The 19,534-nt window shown below is 37.7% G+C and overlaps 1 protein-coding gene across 5 annotated transcripts in view; it reads left to right on the top strand.

Annotated features, from left to right (window-relative positions):
• Slc38a4 (solute carrier family 38 member 4) overlaps positions 1 to 19,534 on the top strand; it is a 63,135-nt gene that overhangs the window by 24,970 nt on the left and 18,631 nt on the right. For all 5 annotated transcript variants that reach the window (XM_013358529.3, XM_040280771.2, XM_040280773.2 and 2 more), the window contains 5 exons: positions 8,744 to 8,973; positions 13,057 to 13,147; positions 13,656 to 13,771; positions 16,245 to 16,318; positions 16,760 to 16,852. In XM_013358529.3, the coding sequence (XP_013213983.1) occupies positions 8,855 to 8,973; positions 13,057 to 13,147; positions 13,656 to 13,771; positions 16,245 to 16,318; positions 16,760 to 16,852 (493 nt within the window). In that variant the 5' untranslated portion in view covers positions 8,744 to 8,854. The remainder of the gene's footprint in view (positions 1 to 8,743; positions 8,974 to 13,056; positions 13,148 to 13,655; positions 13,772 to 16,244; positions 16,319 to 16,759; positions 16,853 to 19,534) is intronic.

A 19,534-nucleotide genomic window follows, 5' to 3' on the forward strand; every position in this document is an offset into this window, starting at 1 on the left:
GTTTATTTTACAGTTCAAGAACCTCCTGTTCATATTTATATTTACATCATGTTCTGGGATTTTCTTGATAGAATTTATACATAGAGTCCTAAGAAGTACATCGGCAATATTAGAAGTTCTGAAAAAAATGTACTTTTGATCACTCTCTGGAGTTTTCTTTAACCATGTTATACAATATGTTTTAAAGATTGTGAATCATAATGGCGTAGGGGAGCATGTGAGGAATGGAGGAACTTCAGATAGGGTAAAGGAGAGGGAGGGAAAAGGAGAGGGGATGGGGATAGGAAATATGGCGGAATGAAATGGACTTCATTCCCGTAGGTTCATGTATGAAGACACGAATGGTGTGACTCTACTTTGAGTACAGCCAGAAAAATGAAAAATTGTGCTCCATTTATGTACTAAGAATCGGAATGCATTCTGCTGTCATGTATAACAAATTAGAATAAATAAATTTTAAAAAAGATTATGGAAGCAATTATTTTTAATATGATTTACTTTAAATAAAGTAACAACAATTTTTTTCCAAAAGAAAAACAAGTACCTGTGGGGTGGCCTACTATCTATTATATAGAATATAAATATTTCAGAATTTACTGCATTCAGTTTATTAGCTGTTATGCATTTAAAATGTATAGCATGAAGAGTCACAGTGATAATGACATCGATGCTACATATCCTTGAATATTCTGCAAGCTAACTACTGTTTGGAAAAAATATGATCTCAAATTTATTTCAGAATTAGATGATTAGAAAAATTTATGTCTTCTAAGAACAGATCTGGAAAGCCTGTCTGGGGGAAAAAAATTCAAATATAATGCTTTAATTCTTATATTAGCCAGAAGGTAGTGTTTTAGCTCATGGAAGAGACCTCAGCATAGGGTTAGTTATTGTGCCTTTTCTAGATTTTTCCAGATGCTATTTCTAAGCTGCATCTCAGTAGGGGAAAGGAATGGAAATGCTAAAATATTAGCACCAGCAATAGGAAATAGTCAAGTAAAGAAGGCCCTATTGTTATTGGCAAGTTTCCTCTCTAAGACATTCCACCTCAGACTGAATGTCTTGTGGAAGCTAATTTCTGTGAGAAACTGTGCCGCAGACTAACAGGCTACCTTACTGTCGAAGTGTGACTAGAATGGAATTGCTGGGATATTAAAGGAACTTAACATAATGGCAATATTAGACTGGCTAAAAGTTAAAGCTGTAGTCCTCTATCTGAGGTATAAGTTAGATGTCACTTTAAATTAGTCCCTTGGATGTAAGATACTTGACTTTCCGAAGTTGCATGACCAGCTAGCCTCACTTGCTCAATGCTAAATTCCATGTGGGGCTGTCTGCTACCTAAACCAGATGTCAGAGTAGACTTGTGAGTTCTGGGTTGGTATGAGAGATCAGACCAATAGTGATGGTGGGAAGTCTATGCTGATTATGATAGCTCTCTTTCCACCTGGATTTACCAGCAAAATAAATGTTTGCAGTACCTACAAGAAGGTTATAACTTCTGCTTCTTGACTCAAGAATTAGTTTTGCTTACCTGATTTGGTATCTTTCTTTCAAGTTGAGCCACGCATGTAAAATTTGAGAAATTTACTGTTTTGAGAATCTTCCATCCTCAGTGTGTTAGGTAACCACTCACACAACAGAACATTAAAGTGTTGGAAGTAAGGAATCAGTTAGTTAGGGCATTTAGATATTTCCTTTTCTTTTGATATTGTTGTTGTTTTGATTTTTTAGGTAGTCCTAGGGATGGAACTCAGGGATTCACACCTGCTCAGCAAGTACTGTACCACTGGGCCACATCCCCAGCTCCTAGATTACTCTTCATAAATGTGATAAAAATGGACGTCTTCTATCCTGATAGTATTCTAAGTACTTTTGCTTCAAGCTTTGATTTTCTAACTCCACGAATGAGTCAATTGAATCGGCAGTGCTGTTGACCTCTGTATTGGAATAGCCAATCTTTTTCTGTAAGACCTCTTTGTATCACAGGGAAACTTAATGGGCAGGAAGGCTGAACTACAAAAACTTCTGTCAAATCAAATTTGATCTTTCTTTTAGAAATGCTTTGACTATCTTTGAGCAAAAAGCTGTTCTTTTTCCTGGTGAGCAGGAAAACAGTTCCATTTTATCTTGAACTATTAATCCCTACAACTGCAACAGGAGTGCATGCCTGTATCTATAATGGAGATCACTTCAAAGAATGTTGGTCTTAGTAGAATATGGCATCAGGCACCATGCTAGATGCTGGGGACAGGTAGAGTCTACAGTCCCAGCACTGTTCCACCCTTGTGAAGCTTCCTGCCTAGAGGGAAAGACAATTCTTTGTCAAATAATTACACACATAAAAATGTAGGTACAGAGAGTGAATGAGTACTCTGAGGGAAAGGAGAACACGCTACAGGAGCATATGATGAGGATCTAGCTTGGTTGTGGGGGTCAAGGAAGGATTCTCTGACCATACGGCCTTTAAAGATGTTTAGGTTGTCTTGGTGAACATCAGGAGACACCCGGTTAAGAATGTGTAGAAGTTCATACCATGCAGGGAGCCCCGCTGGGTTGAAAGGTCCTGAGGTTGTGATGGGGAAATGAAAGAAGCCCATTGGATTCAGAGAAGGAGAGACGCTGTGACTCTACCTGGGGCTAGATGGCTGTGCCTGAGTAAGAGGATGTAGAGCCTTACAGGATACCAGGACATTTGACTCAAAAATCCAAGAGAAAATCACCACAGGACTGTTAGGAAGTTATCTGGAATAATGGCAGCCGTGGAGGTAGAAGTGGTGGACTTTAAACATATGTTGGAAGAAAGACTGATCGGACTTGGTGATAGGTTGGAAATGAGTAGAGAGGTGACAGACAGCGGATGAGAGGTGTCAATGATGATGGCTAGATTTCTCCAATGGGTGAATGGGCGAATGGAGGCACCACGTACTCAGACAGGGAGCAGTGGAAGAATTTAAGCCTGTGGAAATTGTGTCTTTGAGTCCGTGGTGGCGTTTGTCCACATCATGCTTTTCTACTCTGCTCCTGCAGTGATTCCCTGTGTAGTTCAATGAGAATTTATCCAGAGGAAAAATAGCAAAGATGTTACTTATGTATATTATATAGTTTATTCCAAACTCTGTTTGCGCTCATAGGCCAAGCTCCTCAGGTGCAGGAATTGTCTTATTCATTTTCTGTAACTTTCATAATTTCTGGCTCATGTTTCATTCTCAATATTTATTGAACAAATGAATAAATAAGTACCATCTGTGAAACACTCCAAAATTGAAATATAATAATGTGAGTAATCATGCAACTAAATTTTAGCATTCACAATGCAGGCTAAATACTTCAAGGTACACCGTTGGTGCTGCAGGCAAAGGATTCAGAATATTTCATTTCTCATAATGTTCTAATGATTTTTAAAAATGTGCTTTGGGCTGCTATTCCCTTAAAATAGGCTAGTAATAGAATGTTCAGAGGCAAAAATATGAGCTATGAAAATGTTTTCTAACTTTTGTGAGAGTTCCCATGACAAGGACCAAAATTAGGACTATGGGCTGAGGTCTTAAGCTACTATTTCATGGGATGTATCACCGTCAAAAGAGAACCAGATGAATGTTTCATGTATGGTAAAAATAGCATAAAATCAGGTCTTAATTTTCTTATTTGTGAAGGAGGACCTATCTTGCTTGCGATGTTAATGAAAATTATGAGAACTATAAAGCCCTCTTTTAGAAGTGCCTGAGAAAAATTAAGCATATGAAATGCGTTGTCTGTTTGTGTGCAGATGCAATCATCTATAGGATTCTGAGGGGAAAAGAATGTGAATGTATTGAGGGGCTAGTAGATGCCAAACTTTGGCATACATTATCTCATTTAGATCCACACAGTGTTACTTTTGTGGGAAACAATAATACCCTCATTTTGCAGAAGATGAAAAGGGCAGAAGTTAAATAACATGGTCAGGATTTATACCCAGCTCTGTGTGTCACTATGGCCAGAATTCCTGTTCCCAGTACAAACTTTAATTCTCTTTAGGAGAGATAGCAATACAGAGATGGCAGAGTCTGGAGTCCACTGAGCCTGTGTCTCCATGACTCATCTGGAATAAGAACAAAATTAGCCACTGTGAACAGCATGTGCAAATAGCCTGACATGTTAGAGAACATAGTCCAGTGCATTCCTGAAACTCAAAGAATAGTGTATCTAGAACACTGAGAAGGGAAGTGTATAGCTCAGAGAGGTGGGTGGACTATGTGGAACCTTGCTGGATGTTGTTTGGATATGTGTCCCCCACAGACTCATATATTGAAGGCTTGGTCCCCAATGCAGCAATATTCAGAGGTGGGACTTTTGGGAAGTTATTGGATCATGAGTTCTCTGACCTCATTAGTGATTAATCTATTGATCACTGAATAGACTATTGGGAGGTAGCAGAGGCTGAGGGAAGTGGGACTTAATAGAAGGAATGGATCCTTAGGAGGGGTCATGCCCTTGGGAACATCATCTTGTCCTTGGTCCCTTCTCTGTTCCTCTATATCTCTTTCTCTGCCTCTCTTCCTCCCTCCCCCCACTTCCTGGATGCCATTAGCTGAACAACATGCCTCCTCCACACCCTTCCGCCATGGTGTTCTCCCTTGCCTTAAGCCCAACGCAAGGAAGCCATCCAACCATGGACTGAGACCTCTGTAACTATGAGCTAAACTAAATCCATCCTCCTTCTAAGTTGTGTATATCAGTTATTTTGTCACTGCAATGAAAAGCTAACACACTGGGCTTGTTGAGAGTTTGGGATTTTATTTAAAGATAAAGGGATGACATTAAAGGGTTTGAAGCAAAGAAATGTCATGATCTATGTTGTTGCTGTTTGAAGATCACTTTGGCTTTTGTGTGGAGGATGAATAGGACAGTTAGAGAGGCATCCAGGAGCTCAATTAGGAGGCTATTAAAGTACACACTAAGAAATGACGGTAGCTTAGCAAGAGTGATGGTGGAAGAAATGGAAAGGAGACGAACTCGAGAAATACTTCCATTAGCTGTAAAATCTATCAGACTTTCTTAAGGACTGGATGTTGGGGATAAGGAAGAAAAATTTCTAACAGAAGACTCTTGAACTCTGGCTTAAATAATTGAATAAAAAGTGCAGCAGTTTCTGAATAGGAAAGAAGGGAACTATCACAAGGTAGATTTTAGGCACATTGAATTTAAACTGTCTTGAGATATGCAGGTGTCAGCTCCGCCACTGGACTCAGGGCAGGCGCTTACATCAATAACTCTGTGGTCCTCAAAGACTCCTCAAGTTCCGTCTTCAGCCCAGGCTTTTCCTAAGTCCCTGAATATGAAGCTCTAAGAACAGGATCTCCAATGTCTAAGGGCAAAGGATGGATGTCCCAGGCCAAGGAGAGTCAATTTGTCCTTCTCCACCTTTTTATTCTGTTCAGGCCCTCAACCCCTTGGATGATGCCTGTCTACATTACTGCCGGCTGATATTCTTTACCAGGTCTACTGATTCGAAGGCCAATCTCTTCCATAAATACCCTCCCAGACACATTCAGAAATAATGTCTTACCAGCTTTCTGGCTGTCCTTTAGCTGAGCCAAGTTGACATATAAAATTAACCATCAGTGTGTGTTAAGTCTTAGAAGTCGATTGAAAGAAGAGGGCTTAGGATCTAGCCTTGAGGAAATCAAGCAATGAAACCTCAACCAAAATTATACTTCTTAAAAGAACAAGCCCATAAAAACTGTGAAAAATAATAGCAGTGTCATCAACAAACAGATTTTTTTTTTTTTAAGAATTCCTAGAAGCTGGAAATGATTTAGATAGTTTGAGAAATAGGAAAGGAACCAGGATAAGTGTGGTTTTTTTCTGAAGGGAGCTCGGTAGCAGCTCCAAGTTAAGTCAACAAATTCAAAGAGGCATAGATTAGAGGAAACCAGTGATAGGACTCAGCAAGGAACCTCACTTTGGATGTGATGGTCTGTTAGGGCTGCTGGGTTTGCCCATAAAATAAATCTCTGATTGTGTTTATAAAGAAAAGCTGTAAAGAAAAGACTATAGAATTAGCATTAGGGCCTCCATAAAAGACAAAGAGGTCTAACAAGCAGATATAGATACTCCACTCCCTGGATAATACATTTCATCCCCAGAGTAATCTCTCTTAGAGTGGCAGCTGTGCCCAGGAGTGAAGTTCTCACACACACACAAGCCACAAAGGAGCCACTTACAGAGACCTGCAAGGAAGCAGTGAAATGAGCTGATAAAATGTCTGAGAAACCCCAAGCGCTAGCTGTCTAAAGTAACCAGTCCACTCCTTCATTCATAACTATGAACAGACAACCAAGGATTATGAGAATTTTAGGTAAACCAGCAGCATGAAAGAGAAAAACAATAACGAGCAAACAGAGTTAACTGTCCCAGAAGAAACAAGGAACTTCTGAAAGCTTCCCATCAATATCCTTATAAAAGATTTGGGAAGGGGCCAGGGATGTGGCTCAGTAGTAAAGTGCTTGTCTCACATGCATGAAGCCCTGAGTTTGAACCCTAGTAACACACACACACACCAAAAAAAAAAAAAAAAAAAAGAAGAAGAAGAAGAAGAAAAGAAAAAAAATATTTGAGGAAATGTTGCATCCATAAAACTAAACAAAAGAACAAATTATGAATAAAAATTAGAAACATGATTAAGAAAAATAGTTGCTTGAATAGTTAAGTTGAAAAGTCAAATGGATATGGTTGAAGATAAGTTTGTTATTTTGGATGTGACATGGAGGAATTGTACTTGAATATAATCAAAACCCCTCTGACTCAGTTTATCAATCCCAGACTGGTAACTAAAAAAAGATAAGGACATTAGCATACTTCTTTCTACCCTCTTTCTACACTTCTAATTATTTTAGTTAATAAATATGTTTACAAGGATTCATTTATTATGTAGTCAAATACTCCACTTGGTTCTTTGGATGATTCTATTTATGCGATCATAATATAAATCTTGGTTATTGGTTTTCTGTGTTTAGAAGCAACCTACAGACAAATGATAACAGATAAAATTGCTTTACAGCAATCATGTGTTGTAATTCTCAACATTGTCCTATGGTGAGTAACAAAGCACCTGGGTCAGAGGGGTTTCAGTGAATTATTTAAATTTAGAACAGCTAACTTTAAATGAAGAAGTAAGAACAGAAACAGTTTGGGTGCTGTTGAGCAGTGAGGCTGGTAATGTGTGATAGGTGAGGGAAACCTTCATACTCATTTGATATGAGTTTCTATTTTTTTTTTCTTTTAACTATATGCAAGTCTTCATTCTCTCTGGTAGCTTTTAAGCATCTTCTTTTGACTTTTCATGTAATGAATCTAGACTGCCTGGTATTGGTGACGAATGAGTCCTCCTCCTTGAAATACCTGTGCTGTTTTGAATTCTGAGAGTTGCTTCCTCTGGATGATTCTTTACCACTTTATATTTGTTCCATCTCTTTTATTCTTTCCCCACAATATCTCTTAACATCTCCTTCAATATCTTTCTTTCTTTAGCTGCTGTGCTGTAATTTGAGTAATTTCCAGGGGTCTATTACTATTGCTTTTTAGTCTAATAATTTAAAAGTCTTAAATCGCTTTGCTAATTGTAGTTCCTCAAATGTGAATATTACTGTTTCTTGTGCCTATTGACAATCATATGAGAGAGTTTCCCTGTGTGGACATTTTGTGACTGGTAGTTTGGGGTTATGAGCTCATCCCAAGTGTGAGCTGCCTTCCAGGGGCTCAGTCTGGCGCTGCATTAAGGAGGCATTGCTACACGGTCGTTAAATGTTTGTGAGGGGATTTATGGATTTTTGTAAGTTCTAGAGCAACTTTTCTGTTAGTTTCTCTGCTTGGATTTCCTGATCAAACGTGAAATCACATTTCAGAACCACTCCTTTCAACAGTGATCATATTTCTCCCATCTAATGGTTCAAGAATGATTGAATGAATTAAATAGTAAACATTTCAGAAGACGTTGTATCAACAACATAAAATGGATACATGGCATTTTTTTAAAAAAAAAAAACACAAAGCCATTTTCACTTTGAGAAAATGAGGCCCAAAAATGTTAAATGACTTGTACTGAGATCCAGTGAGCAGAACCTAAACGCTGTCGTTTTCTGGGGTTGTTAAAATGCATTTTAATTTGATATGGATGGTGACTGATGCTGATTCAAAGGTAAACCTGTGCTTTCGTTTGTTACTATTCTTAACTTTGGCTTCAGGATACAGATGCCTAGAAAGTGGCTTCCTAACCTTGATCCTCTCCTGGATTGCATGTTCATCAATGTGTAGGTTGTTATAATTCTTTCACACTCGGTTAAATTCAGGCAGTAATTTTCTTTCTAATTATTGCTAATTATTGTTAGATCATATTGTTAGATCTTCCTTTGTCAACAGGAGATCATGCAGTCTGCTTACAAATACCTAAATCTTTGTGATGACTGCCGCCACATCTTACCATTTCTCTTTCTTCCTATGGTGACTAGCAAAGCACCTGTCACGTTCATTGTGCACAGGCACTTGTTAAGTGTCTACTGGCTCGGCAGCTTTTTGTAAGTTTTCTTCTTCTTCTTTTCTATATGAAGCCAAGGAAACTCTGGGGATATATTTATGTAAAGTTTTTAGGAGTTCACTTCTTTTCCATGTTTGACAGCAAGCACCTTCAAAGTAAGAGATTCATATTTATTATTCTAATTTAAAGAAAATGATAATGATTTATTTTGTGTTCTGTTTGCAGAACACAGCGTTCTGAACATCAACACAAAGTAGAAGAGCCTTAAACTGAAGGGTCAGTATATTGTTTACACTGAAGGAGGCGTGCGTGGACAGGAAAGCGCTGACAGGTCAAATGGATCCCATGGAGCTGAGCAATGTCAACATCGAGCCTGATGATGAGAGCAGCGGTGGAGAAAGTACTCAAGACAGCTACACAGGGATGGGCAGTTCAGAAAAGGCAGCAATAAGCAGGTATGGGGTTAAAAATCACCAGCTCCATGCAAAAGCAAGACTGGCTTCTGGATGTGGAAAACAAGGGTGTCATTGGGAAGAATTGGATTTATTACAAATTGGAGATCACGATGGCCTGGATGTCAACATACCAATTCCCTGATATAGTAATAAAATGTCAACCCTTTGTGTGACTTCATGTCCTTTTCTCCACTAATAATGTTGCCTGTAGTTTGATTATATTACCCGAGCACTGAACTTCATTTTAGAACTATTGTTTCTCAGAGTCTTCTTCCCTTGCTTGCCCTTGAGTGTTGCTTCATCCCCAGGGTTCGATAGCGACCCTTTTCTAAGGTGTCCTCTGAGCAAGCTCATTGTAACCATCATGGGGTCACCCACTCAGATGCCACATTCCCAGCCTGTTGTTTCACAACCAAGTTTCAGATCATTATATTTAATGGTCTACTGCTACACATTTCTACTGGATGACTAATGTGTCTGAAGTACTTCATTCCTAAAGTCAGACTTGTTTAATATCAAATTCCTGTCATTCTCTTCAAAACCTGTTCCTCCTCAAGTTATCCCCATCCTGCTGAAAATCACCATCAACCGTGGAATCCATCAACTCAGGATCTGTCGTAGACGCGTACCTTCTCCCAGACCACACATCCAATGGCCGTCTGTATACAGTCATTTTTACCTAATTAATACTTTCAAATCACCTTCTTCTCTCTATCCATTCCATTGTCATCTTTAGGCGCTCATCCTCTCTCACTCGTCTGTCAGAGCAGCCCTGCTTTGTCTGTCCATCTAACATTCTGTTCTCTTCTGTCTAGCCCTTCTTACTTCCACCAGAGTAATCTTCTGTAATTGCATATTGGGTTATATTCCATCCTTGGATAAAGCTCTCCCATGAATCCACCTTAGCTATTAGATACAACTGTACGCTGCTTGGCACGTGAGACCCTTGGTGACCTGCTCCTGACCGACCTTGCCTGTCCTGTTCTTGCCCTCCTCTTATGTACCCGCTTGTCTTCACTCATTCTGTTCCATCTGCTAGAATCCACCCACTTCCCTTTTCTTTCTTGGGATACCTCTCCTTCTTCAAGAATCAGCTCAGTGTCAGTTCTCCTGGGAAGCCTTCTCCAAATGCCTCTGCTCCCCCAGTGACCATCCCTCCTCTGTGCAACCTCCCCTGCAATTAGATAATAATCACATCATTTTCACAGGTTAATGACCTCTGCACTGTAGTTATTTAATAAGTAAGTTAATTTCCCCACAAAGCATTATATAACACAAGTTGTACATGATTAAAGATGCTCAGAAGGGAATCTTTTGACTAAATCTAAGCCTGAAGTAAAAAATATTATCCTCAAGGTCTTCTTCATTCACATCATCCTAGAAGGGCTTTCAGGAGGAGGCATTCCAAGTAGGTCGGTGCCAGGAATTTGAGGGTTGTTGAACTAGAGAGGCCATGGAGATATAAATCAGGGCAATTTGTAAATTGGGTAAGTTTTGTGGTAGATCCTGTGGGGTAGGGACTTGACTTTAGAAAAGATCTATCTTCTTTGAGCTTCATTTAAAAGTATAGACTAGAAAACCAACATCTACTTTACTAAGGATTAAATGAGTTCCTGGAATACAAATGGTATTCAATAAATGCTTGTGCATTTTCTTTCATGTTATGTCCCTTAGTAAATTGTTCAAAATCTGCAGGCTTCTTTTTATTCTGAAAGGAATAGACACAAACAAGAACTCAGCAGAGATTGCCTGAGCTGAAGGGGATATTGGAGCAATTCCATTTGGCCTTCAAAGCCCTAATGAAAAGAACCATAATGTTTTTGTTGTGTTTTATACAAGGACCACACACAATGACTTACCTTTAACTCCTGGCTCAAACACAGATCATCATTTTGCAATTTTATGATCACTTTTAAAACATAGGTTTTGTTTATGATTGGTTTGGATTGAACCTTTAAATGTAAAGTTTTGAGAGATTCAACATATTGCATTTATTTGGGATCATTTTACTGATGTTTTCAATACATTCTGGGTTTGGTACCAAAAACATTTGACACACTGGGGACATTTCTCATGTATTTTATATAATCTTGGCATGTTCTATGGCTATCACTCATCTCATGCCAAAAAAGGAATATGCGAAATGCCTTAAAAGCGATCTGTTTTCTTTTAAATTTTAAATTTTAAAAATTGCTCATGGACTAGAAATTCTAGTTTATTGAGCAAAGCAAAAAACAGAACATTGACTATTCCTGAGTTTAAATTCCACTTTTAAGTGACACTTGTTTTTATAGTCCTTGGTCCTATTTTATCATCTTATCTCAGTTTCCAGCTAGGAGCCCCCTATAGCAGTTCCTCATAAAGCAAGTATATGAACTACAGACTATTAAAGTAAATCCCAAAAAGATGGTGGAGGAAGTGTGGAAATGAAAGAAGGCAACAGGTTTGAAGGCATTGTGTTTGCTGAGAGAAACGTGGGGAGGGAGAACAGCAGGAAATGTTCTCAGTCTGTGCACTCAGAGCTCTCTACCCCTGGAGGCTCTGGGAATATAGCACATAACGCTTGGTGGGTTTTGTCTACTGTTTCTCTCTGCACCTTGTCTTGCTCTGTATCCTCAGAGAATGACTCTGTCATTTTCATCCTCACCAGATGATTTTCAGGATTGATTCTTAATTATGAAAGATAATTCATACTTCTCTCTAATAATAATTCTTTTCCACTTCATTTCTAAGGTTTATTTTAGTAAAGGGTGAAAGATTTATATATTCCGAAGAGAAAATAGAGCATTATAAGTGTTATTTTCATAAAATACACTCCAATTATTCTATCTTACTCTGTAATGCAAGAAATTCCCCTAAGAATTGCAATGTTATTCATAAAGCATTTTTTTAAGAATTGTGCATAGTTGAATATTTTATGTAAAACAACAAAAAAAATCCTGTGGTATTTTGGTGGGTAAAAATGCAACACTGGCAGCTGTTTCATTAGCCAAGCCTTTGGAAATGTGGCTGGCCCCCTGTCTATAGCCTCTAAGCTTCTGGCATGTAACTCCAAAAGCTTACCAGTACAGTAAGGAGGTGGCATTAGGAACAAAATGTGCAGCTTCCAGGCTGTGCCCAAGTAGACTATAATTGCAATGTTCTCTGCCTAGCAACATTTTGGAGTCCCATTTCCCTCCCAACTCCTCTATCAAGTCATTGAACTTTTTTTTTATTAACAATTTTCTTAGTTTAATTCTTTATATAATAGTAACTCAAGTACATTTTCAGAGTAATCAGCACACATACACAAACAACCAAATTAATACAGAGCTGCCATCTAACTACTCTACTACTCTGTAACAAGAAATGCATGTATATAGACACACACACACACACACACACACACACACACACACACACAGATACACATGCATATGAATCTATAGATATATATAAACAGAGCCAGCAAAGAGGAAATGCCAGCTCTAGGGCTCTGTCCAGGCTGTATGATGTCATGGAAGGCTATGAACTTGAGTCTGGCAGTGGAGGCAGGGCTCCTACCCTTTTCTGAGCCACAGTTATCTCATCTTTGGAGTAGGATCATGAAAGTTCCTCTCACAGGGATATTTTGGGCATCTAGGAGAAGAGGATCACAGTCCCTAGGCATTTAACAAATAGCTGTTAAAGTAATAAAATTATCTGATTATGGCATGGTGGTAGTTTAGAAAACTCAAAATCATGATCCTGTACCCTTTCTTTGGAAGGGATATAAGTAGGTACAAAATCAGTTCCAATTCGTCTCTTCCTTGCATAGTTAATATGGGAAAGAAGAAATGTGGCAGAAGCAATTTTTCAACTAAAAATAATATTTCCTTCCTTCATGACATCTTCTCTCCCTCCCCAAATCACTTCATAAATGGAGCTCGGTTGTTAGCCTGGAGGAAACACTGGTATGAAGGAGAGTAGGTTCTAGGTGTTTTGTCTCCTACATTGATTTTTGCTCTCCTATTTCAGTTACTTTGATCACCCAAAAGGTAAATATTACTTAGAGTGAGCATTCACATAGATTTTGTTACTTTCTTATTTTCCCTTTGTGTTTAGTCAATTTGCTAATGAAGATGCTGAAAGCCAGAAGTTCCTGACAAATGGGTTTTTTGGGGAAAAGAAGCTGGCAGATTACGATGATGAACATGTAAGTTGAATCCATGCTTTCAGGAAATAAACAGGTCTGAGGGTGTCTGATGTACCTAGGTCTCTGTGGGAAAACAATGTGACTGAAATTTTCCGAGCCTTGGTCAGCACATTCTCTGTTTATTCAGGCCCTTACTGGAATAAGGACTTGTTTTTCCTGTTCGCCATATGGCTGCATAAATCATTTATGAAATTTATTTGTTTTTTGGAGAAATCATTCTAACTCAAATGCAATCTGCTGTCATACATGTTTTCTCTTTTATATTACACCACCTGTACTTTTTTCTTTCTTTTTTTTTTTCTTTTACTGAGTTCTATGTTGAAATCAAGCATCACATTCCATTTTAAAAGTACATGCTTTTATTGAAGTTGAGTAATAAGATGATTTTATCTTAGTCTTTGATTTGGTACTGTAATCACCAGGAGAGGTAATGTGAAAATAAGAATGACCCAGGAAAAGATGGGTCCTTTGGCCAACGTTTGCTTATGGTACATTCCTTTCCTTCAAGCATCCTGGAACGACTTCCTTTGGAATGTCCTCATTCAACCTGAGCAACGCCATCATGGGCAGTGGAATCTTGGGCTTGTCCTATGCCATGGCCAACACAGGGATCATACTTTTCATGTAAGTATCTGGATTGGGTGATGAGGTCTGTCCACACCTGCTGCTCTTTCAGTTCACACTCTGAAATGTGATCTTGGTGAGCAGGAAGAATTTGAGAAAGTATTAGCCAATTTCTCTTGTTTTTGGATAAAACAGCAGCCTGTGAAATAACTAGAGCCGTCTAATCATCGTACTTGCTCCCCCAACTAAATGGTAGACACTGGCATTAGTGGAGACACTGGTGGAGCAGCCCTACCAGTCCAGAGAAACCATTTTACAAGGATCTCAGTGTTTAATAGATGCCTAAAGTAATTATTTAGTAGTCAAAAGCAAACCCGATTTTTTTCACATTCTTAGAGAAAGTAGCCCATTCAGTCCAGGCTTAGGAGTCCTGCATGCCTTGATGATATCTCATGCCCTGTTCCCTGTGCTCTTGGGCATCAGATACAGGGAGCACACTTGCCTTCTCTCTGTCCCATGAAAGTGCAATGTGCCTTCTCACCACTGGGCCTCTTCTGCATATGCTTTGGAACACTCTTTCCTTTCTTCTTCATCAAGTTAACTTTTCATATGTCATCTCAACTTCACCTTAGTGCAGCCTTCCCTCACTTAACCTAATCCATTATATACGCACCACAGCTTTAGTATTTTAGTGTGTCTGATTCACTTGATTAATGTCCATTTCCCTTGCTAGACTATAAGTTCCAGAGAGTTGAGTCCACCTCCCCAAGACCTGGCTCAGTGCTTGGCTCAGAGAATCTTTGCTAAGTGACAGAGCTTATTCCTAAACCTGTGAGCTAAGGGTAGTAGCCTCACTTAGCTGACCTGTAGAATGGATAAAACATCATGACAGACACAGGCATTTATGTGCAAGACGGACATTCTGGTATTTGTCAAGACACGGTTGACAGCAGTGGAATTCTTCACAAGAATAAAGTCTGAAGCATCAATGTGAACACAAATCCTGATCCCAAATGCAAGCTCGAGAGTTCACTGTCTAAGAATGCAACATTTATATTATAGATATATGCTATTTATGTTCTGAACATCACATGTGATTAGATAATCATACAGCTATTTGAGGGCTGAGGATCAGGACTATAAATATTTATCTTGTGTTAGTTCTTTAAATTATTTTATACATAATATTCTTTAGCTGAATGAATTTTTATATCAACTTAACTTTTATAAGCCATGGTTGAAACAAAGTTGCTCTTTTGTTATCTGATTCTTAATGCCTGGAAATGTATTCTACATTTGTATGCTTTTGCAATGTGTACTACCTCTAAGACAAAAAGACTGCCTTCTCCTTATTAATTATACATGCCATTAAAATTAATTAGGAAGTTAACACAGATCATTGATGAGTAGAAATAGGAAGCACTTCCCCCAATTCTAGAGCCATAGATCATTTTTACAGGAGGAGAATATTCTGGTTTTTGAAAGGGGCTCATTTTAAACCTATAAACATTTAGTAGATTAATTTAGCAAGAGAAAATAAGTCACTAAACACAAAGATCTGTTTTGTGTGTCCAGTTAGCTCAAAATAGATTTAGCTGTCTCTCTTTGTTCACAACAAGTGACACAGTATTTCATTGGTTTTACTGGTAGTATTTTCTGCCAAAGTAAGTACATGTTTAAAATACAGGAGTGATTATTTTTCCATTGAACAAAATCTGTGTAATCTGATTTACATAATTCTTTAGAAACAGGTTAAGTTAATTAAGCATATGGGAAAATAAATGAATAAGTCATTGATTAGACAGTTCTGGAAAATAAGAGCACAATAAAGCTTGAGTACTTACAAAATGTTTAATTCATGTTCTAAATGTGCATTTGCAGCATTGATATCATTGGGAATTACGAAAGGATTGAATTAATTGTTGGGAAAATGTTTAGTGTGTTCTCATCATGCAAAATAAACACTAAGATTTTTTTTTTTTAATTCAGGTAAAGGTTTGTAATGTCCCTTCATTTATTTTGTAGTTAATTCTTCTACACTCTTATTTTTGTACTGTGTTCCAAGATTTAGAGAAATATTGATCAGTATAAACTAAAAGAAGTAAAGAAACAATACACACATACTTTGGTTTCTGGATTCCTAGATTTTAGATTTCTTGAATAGCTCTTCAATTCTAAATGTTGTTGCAAATATGTTAAACCTATTCCTGCATGCTGAGTAAGCAAATGTAGTATTTGCTAATTTTGCTATATGTTTTGTTTCTAAGTTATAATGCAGATTCTGTAATTGCATAACCCTAAAAAATTTTAGGAATTTCAGCATGTAGGTTTAGACTTGTAAAATATAGACAATTCTAGATGTGTGACATATAAGGAAGAATGTGGCATTCTGAAAAGAATTTCTCAGTGTTCCCCAAGCACACATACTTTGGGAAAGCTATTGATTGAAAGTGATCAGTTATTTTAACATCTAACATTACAATATCTCATTTATTATAGAAATTTTATTTTTTATTCTCTGTTCCCTTTACAGAATCATGCTGCTTGCTGTGGCAATATTGTCACTCTATTCAGTTCACCTTTTATTAAAAACATCCAAGGAAGGAGGTATGCACACTTAAATTCGTATCTTAAGATAATAAAATATCTTTGTATTTTTTGATTCTCATAAAAGAGTATTTCAGTCTGTGTAGCTCCATAGTCAGAGATGATTTAGTCAGTTTCACATTTCCTTCTCTTCTAAGCCACAGTGACAAATCTCTCAAGGTTTTTAGTTATTTGGGCAAATTGCTCTGGTTCAAGCCCAATAGACAAGGAGAGACTTATCGTGGATGACAGAAATAACTCTTTTGACTGATACTTGCAGCTCAAGTGCCTGAAGCCATCACTTCCTATCTGGGCAACATTTTACTATCTTGTTTCTTGATTTTTGACATTGCTTCATTTGGGTTTATAACTTCTAGGTAATGTTTACTTACGTGTTTGGTACTCTGGTGCAGAAATACTTTAGTATTTCTTCTAACAAGGTTATTTTATCTTTCATTATAGGGTCATTAATTTATGAAAAATTAGGGGAAAAGGCATTTGGATGGCCAGGAAAAATTGGAGCTTTTATTTCCATTACAATGCAGAACATCGGAGGTAAGGGGGTATAGGTATAGCTTTCAATAAACCACATAAACTTTCCATAGAATATTCAATAGATAAGAAAACTCTTATGGCAATGAACAAGCACCTTAAAGATTAAAAAAGAAAAAAATAGCTGTTTAGATGGTTCTTAAATCTTCGAACTAAACTTTCTGGAATAGATTTGCTATTCATTTATAATTAAAAATAGCAATATCTAGGAATTTAATGGTGTATAAATATCCACCAACTGAATTTTTAAAAAAATTTTTTTAGTTGTAGGTGGACACAGATCTTTATTTTATTTATAGGTGCTGAGGATTGAACCCAGCGCCCCGCACATAAACTAGGCAAGCATTCTACCGTTAAGCCACAACCCCAGGCCACACCAATTGAATTTTTCAGTTTATATAGGCTAAAACCTTTCTTGATCTCAAATGCTATTATGATGTTATGACTTTTTAAGTGAAAGCACTAATACTTGTTACTGTCATTGGCAAAATAGTTAATATGCCATAATTATGGCTGAGTTCCTTTCATAGGGTAAGTGGGGGCGGGAATAGCCAAATGCTGTGGCCCTTGAGCACAGTTGGCATAGAGCCAGCCCATGGAAGAGGCTTTTTAGTTGTCCTAAGGCCAACACCCATCTTCACATCAGAAGCTCTATAACAACAGATTGCTTGGTCTACAGATTCTTATAATCCCAGCTGAATTAGAATTCCCATAGTAGAGCCTAAAAATAAATATTTCTATCAGTGTTCTGGATGATACCCAGCAGCTTCCATATGAGTTCTGTGATGTCTTTGACCCCCAGAAGGCATCATATTAGGTGTCCTGCTGGAGACATCTCTGATGTGGTCCCAACTGTATCCCCACATAATAGCTCTTATTTCCTTGCCTCCTACTCAGTCCCCCCACCTGCTGTTCTATTCCTGGGTTCTTTCTTCTATAAACACCAGCAACCATCCAGTTTTATAAGCCAGAAATCTTGTGTCAGCCTAAACTTTTCCATCTTTCCCTGACTCAGCATATGCCATCAAATATCACGTCCTGTCCACTTGATCTCTTACTTCTCGAGTCCCTCCTCTCCTTTCATCCTCATGACCATAGAGATCTGCAGTATCAGCTCATACTATTGCAATAGTCTTCTGGTCTTCCAGCCTTGAGTTTCCCCTCCTCCATGTCTGATTCATCCTCAAGATAAACTTTCTCAAAGTCAGATCGAGTCCCGTTTCTCCTATGCATAAAATTCCTCATTATTTTTAAGGTAAAATTAAACTCATTGGCCAGATATAAGGGTCTTCATTACGTTCCTCTGCTGACCTTTTTATGTCCATATCTATCCCCCCAATATCAATCCCGTACATTTGAGACAGGCATCAAACCATATCAAATTGTATTCAGTCTCTCAATAGTACTAGTGTTAATTCACCATGTTAAAAATTCCTCTATGAGGGTTTCTTTACACTCGCTGTTTCCTCTCCTTCAGTGTCTCTTGAAGACCTCCAACCCTGACTAGTCTTTTCTCCTCTCTCTCTTCCCCAGGTCCATAGCTTTTCTAGGCTGTTAGATTCCCCTAGACGCTCTTAGTCCTGTTTGTATATATTTGTACAAATGTTACTTTTTTAAAAAGGTATTTTTAAAACATTTGAGGGAAAAAAATGGTTTTGGATTCTATTGCTTTTGAGACTTTTTCTATCATTTTCTGTGACCTTGAGAAAAAAAATCACTTTATTCCTTTGAGTTTAATTTTTTCACCTATGAAAGTGAGTAATACTCTAACCTCATAAGGTCAATGTGAGGAGGAAATAACATAACATATGGCTAGTTCAGAACCTGCTTCCCTCCTCCCTCTTCTTAGCTTCAATAGCCACATCTCTAGAGCCCCTCTGATCACTTTAAATGGGTATTTTTATAATTACAAAATAAATCTATGCTAATTGTAACTAAAACATTATATAAATATATAAAATACCTAGAAAAGTTTGTGCAAGTCACCCTCAGAAATAACTGCTCCAGGTTTTCTTCTACTCCAAATTTAACTATTGATATTGTTAATACTGGATCATCTTATAAATACTGATTTGTGGCTTGCTGTTTTTATTTAATAGTGTGCCTTGGATGGATTTGCATGTTATTCTTCTTTGTGACTTTCAACTTTTGCATTATCAACATGTATCATATTTGGTTTACCAAATGCTTTTTGATGAATAGTTGAATCATTTCCAGTGTTTCACTATTACAAATAATACTGCAATCAATAAATCGGCACACAGACTTTGCAAGAAATCAACCCTTTTGATAAATGAACTCAGTGGAGTTACCTAGGATTTCTGAAATGTAGAAATTCCATTAATAACCTCTATCCAACTATACCTGCCCTTGAGAATGGACAGCTGTAATCAGATAAATAAAATCTAACCATATCTTAATGTGTTTTCTTTCTTATCTTTTTTCTTTTTGGTACTGGCGATTGAACCTACGACTTTGAACATGCTAAAGATGCACTCTACCACTAGCTTAGCTCCCAACCCCCAATTTGGTTTGTTTCTCTTCATAGCTTTATACGTTATTATAGTGTTGGGTAGAATTTGGCAGTAACACTAAGATTGTCTCATTCATTTTACTGGATTTGGGCCATAAACATCTAAGTCCCTGAATCCCACCAAAAAGACTGCTTTACATTTGGTTCACATA

Source organism: Ictidomys tridecemlineatus, chromosome 6 (genome assembly GCF_052094955.1).
Source record: "Ictidomys tridecemlineatus isolate mIctTri1 chromosome 6, mIctTri1.hap1, whole genome shotgun sequence".
NCBI lineage: Eukaryota > Metazoa > Chordata > Mammalia > Rodentia > Sciuridae > Ictidomys > Ictidomys tridecemlineatus.